General features: G+C 40.7%; 1 protein-coding gene across 1 annotated transcript; it reads right to left on the bottom strand.

The window, feature by feature from the left end:
• Positions 1-380: 380 nt before the first annotated feature.
• Positions 381-3,393, bottom strand: chac2 (ChaC, cation transport regulator homolog 2 (E. coli)). Its single transcript, XM_070852030.1, has 3 exons — positions 3,065-3,393; positions 2,384-2,419; positions 381-1,395 (listed from the first exon to the last, which is right to left on the bottom strand). The coding sequence occupies exons 1-3, from the start codon at positions 3,197-3,199 to the stop codon at positions 1,000-1,002; spliced, it is 567 nt and encodes a 188-aa protein (XP_070708131.1). The 5' UTR covers positions 3,200-3,393; the 3' UTR covers positions 381-999.
• Positions 3,394-4,247: the final 854 nt, after the last annotated feature.

The raw sequence follows: 4,247 nt of genomic DNA, 5'->3' as shown, positions 1-4,247 counted from the left end.
TGCAGATCAGCTAAGTACTCTTGGATGTGTTTGTTTTTTACTTTAACTGCCATGAATATTTAGTGGTTTACCAAAATCAAATAATAAAACCAAATTTTCAGGGATTTTAAACGTGCAAATTGTCTGGCAGAAATTTTGCACGGGCCTTACTTTTCACTTCAGTTGTGAGAGCAGAGCACTCACGCTTCCAATGATTTTATCTTTTAAAAAACAGACCGTATGAATCTGTGAGTGCAGATATATTCAGTAAGAACACAGAATATTTATTGATCATAAACATTCTTCCTTTGTGCTGTTGAATGTTTCACAAGCTGTAAATCCACACAAGTTTATCCACAGCATATTTTGTCATCATTGTGTCGTGGAAATTTTCTGTTTCAATAAACAAGCTCAACTTCAGTCGTTTGTCTGTAAGCGACTACTTTATTTCTGCAGAGGGACAAGTTCTCCAGAGTAACAAAGCAGTCTGCAAAAGGTCCAACGAACAAAATAGTAGGCCGTATTTAAGGGGAGCTGAGTCAATGTATGTGTATGTGGAATAGGTGTGTGTGTGAATGTAAATGAGATATGTGTGGGGAGAGGTCATCTGGTTTCTGATGCCCTTATAGGTGTTGTGCGAGATAAACAGGGCTGGATGTAGAGTAGTAAGGTACAGAAAGGGAAGTGTGTACGTCTCACAACCAAGCGTTACACTTAACATAAGTTGTCTGAGGACAGGGGAGTTACCTACATACAAAGGGTGCAAACAAAGTGCAAGTACATGTTTTCCATCACAGATGTCAGTTACAGTATTTGTCATTTTTCCTATTTAAACGCAGCTTTCAATACACATATTATATTGATCCGTGTAGTCTACCATTAACAGATAAAAACAGACCAAGTCAACATATTTTCTGTACCAGACAAATACCCTGATTGGCCACATGAATACCTTAGACCCTGAGATTATTTATTGTATCGTCTGTTATTGATCAAGTCGTATTCATTATCTAATTACAGTCAACCTGTTTGATTGTGTGGCTGTTTCTGCATATTGTGAAGTCTTTCTCTCACTAAAGTTTCTAGAGAAAACAGATGTGTGTCTGAGTCCTCAGGTAGAATTGTCCTCACAGCATCGGCCAGCTGAAACAGGTACTCAGTATTTTTCCCGCTTGGACCGGTAGAGTTGACGATCTGGTTGGCGATCTCCTCCAGAGGCGCGGGGCCGAGGTAGTCTGGATTGTCCTGAGAGCCGATGTAGAGCAGCGTCTGGCTGGGCGGGGGAGTGAGTGGTGGACGGGGGTGAAAGGTCACCGTGATGACCTGATAACCACCTTTTTCTCTGTAGTCGAGGTAGCTCTTCACTTCCCGCTCCTGGCCCGTTGGCAGCTTGTAGGCGACGCCCCAAACACACCCCTGAGACAAGAAAAACGGGTGGCTTGGGTGGATTTTAATATTTTATAAACCAAGCAATGAACTGATTAATCATGGAAAAGAAGAATAGAATCTACAGGTACAACCCTCTCGCTTCAACTCGTAAAGAAATGTGTTGAGTGTCTTATTTTAGCCTTATCAGTAACATTTTTAAGATACTCATCAGTCACCTCTAAACACATGTTTTGTAAGTGCTTATCATGTTCTCACTACAGGACACGCTCTGCATCTCTTTCTCATCAACTGCAGCAAATCATCTCTCATCCAAGGACAGAACACAATGCATTGCCCTTTCCTTTGTTTCAGCTGTATGAGATGCCATCTCCTTTTCTGAGCAGTGCACACTCTCATTCATCTCGCTCAGAATGCGTCTCTGTGTCATGTCATGCATGCTGCACATGTGATATACATAACCCTTCGACAATACAATTGAAGAGGGTGGATTTCAGCAGTACTGGCACTGCTTTGGTGAAGCACTATCATCTTACCATACAGTTTGTGAAAACAGGATATAAACAGGATATAAGTGGTACAGTGCAAGTTTTCTCTTAATTATACCCAATAATATACTGACAAATACCAATGTAGGTGAATTATTATTGTCAGGTGAGATGATCTATTTACTATATAAATTAAATGTCATTTTTGTTTAGGTCATTTATCAAGCAAAAATGCAAACCATTGCTGGTCCCAGCTCCTCCGAAGTGATTCATATCATTGTAAGCTGATTGAATTACTTTTGGCTGAGTGTTGGTCGGACCAAACGAAACATCTGAAGAATCACTCTGGGCTCTGGGAAAGACGTGTTTTACTGTTTTTTGGACATTTTATAGATGAAACAATTGATGGAGAAAGTAATAGGCAAAGCAATAGAAAGCCCTTGTTCTAGGCTGATGTTGTAAACCCTGAGTTGTAAGTCTATTACAAATTAATGTAAGGTGCCATTAAGTTTAGGAGGGCCATGTATTACCTCAGGATCGTCCACCAGAGTAACGACTCGACCAGGCTGTCAGGGACACAGACAGATAAAAAAAAAGTCATTTAAAACAGCAGCAAAAACACAGTAAAGCAACTAAGAAGGATTATGTAGAACGGATACTGTAGAAATGTCATTAACGCAGGTCATGGATTTCTTTATGGAAAAGTTATGGTGATAATGCAGCAACAGTATATGCTGTAATGACATAACCTGTAATGCATGATATACTCTAAATCCCAATAATGACTGTCAAACAAATACAGTGATACCTGAGAAATAGCACCTCAGTTAGCTGTTATGTGAGGTCTGGATAAGACCTGTGGATCTACATGACAGCACCCTAAAACTTCTATTTCCTGCAGCAATTTGACTTTGATACTCAACTCTACAAGGCAGCAGCACTGCTGTACAACCAGATGTTGCTTTTTTTTGATGGCCAACGATGATGTGTTTTTGCAGTGAATTAACAATGTGTAAAGCCTGTCACAATCCTACTTGTCTTCCCGTGTTTACACAATTAATGCTAAACTGAAATTGAGGAATATACCAAGAACTTGTCAGTAACTGATACAACACTGAGCTCCACAGACAAACTCACTATGGCAACATTGCATCAGTTATTGTGGCTGATATCAGGAGTGAGCTAAAGCTAGCAGCGGTCTACAGGCTCACCTTTCCCGGTACTCCCCGGTGGTCGGTGCTGCCCTGCCAGAACCGGCGGCTGAAGCCTTTTATGTAACCAATTCTTTTCTCCTCAAAAGGAAAATCCACTTTCCATATGAGGGACCCGTACCCGAAGACCCACATGATGAGACGTTAAGCTAACGTGACCGAGACAAGAAGGACGGCTGAAGCTGGACCAGTGGGCGACGCTTTTAGTGTGACAGCTATCTTATAACCACAGTCACAACATTGTGTTAATGACTGACTTGTACACCTGCAACAGTGTAGCTAGTTTCTAACGGAGACCTGCTCACTTCACTTCTGCCCCGCAGACATAATGTCAAATCATTCTAAGTCTACTTCCGCTCAAACACCTTCAGTATAAACCGTAAATAGCAAATGTATAGTAACATTAGCTATTTACAGGGCTTCTCTCTTAGCCAATTATTATACAATGTTGCTGTTTTATAGTATTTTGTTTTCGTAACCCGTGCCGTATCGCTATAGGCGTGTCTTTTAGAGCGCTATGCTTTTATTTTGAAAGTAAGCCGACAATCCGGGTGTTTTGGGCTATTTGAGTGAAAGGTCCAAGCTGAGGCAAAAGGTTCAGGACTATTTATTTTATTCTATTTTTTTTGCCTGTATTCCCATAATTGGAAAGTAAAATGATTTTAACACTTAAAACAAACATTAATGACACAACACATTAATGAATGATAAATGTGATTAATGTGTCCTCTTGTGGAAAACAGGTTCTATTGTGTAACACTGCCCTTTTTAATAGTCTCGGTGACTTACTGATTACTGTAATCACCTAAGCTTCAAGGCTATATCTTCTTCTAGGCTGATGTTGATGTGCACCCATTGATTTATTTTCAATGAATACCTCCTTGTGCCTTTGCATTTGTTCAAATATGAAGTGGGACAAATAACACAAGGAATGTGGGCTTCCATCCTGACACCAGGGGGTGCTAAGTTTCTATTTCCGTCCCTTCCCCATTGTCCGTTCTCCCAAATAACATGCTCTTAAAGTGTGAGCACTGATTCAGAACCAAATAATGTGGACAGCAACAGTCTGGCCTGTAATGTCAGCTTCAAGAACAGCAGCCATGCTCCATCTTCTGCCTCAGAGGGAACCAAGTCAGAAAACCTTCTTATGTAACTTACCAGCCACAAGTTTGGAGAGGTGGCT

Source organism: Pempheris klunzingeri, chromosome 20 (genome assembly GCF_042242105.1).
Source record: "Pempheris klunzingeri isolate RE-2024b chromosome 20, fPemKlu1.hap1, whole genome shotgun sequence".
NCBI lineage: Eukaryota > Metazoa > Chordata > Actinopteri > Acropomatiformes > Pempheridae > Pempheris > Pempheris klunzingeri.
Note: the sequence above shows the minus strand (reverse complement) of the source record. Positions and strands in the feature narration are given on the sequence as shown.

What these genes read in the sequence shown, in the direction of transcription:
- chac2 (XM_070852030.1), bottom strand. Translation starts at nt 3,199, where the DNA reads ATGTGGGTCTTCGGGTACGGGTCCCTCATATGGAAAGTGGATTTTCCT. An exon ending in ACCGGGGAGTACCGGGAAAG is followed by an intron (nt 2,420 to 3,064) that starts GTGAGCCTGTAG and finishes TGTCCCTGACAG; the next exon opens with CCTGGTCGAGTCGTTACTCT. An exon ending in CTCTGGTGGACGATCCTGAG is followed by an intron (nt 1,396 to 2,383) that starts GTAATACATGGC and finishes TTCTTGTCTCAG; the next exon opens with GGGTGTGTTTGGGGCGTCGC.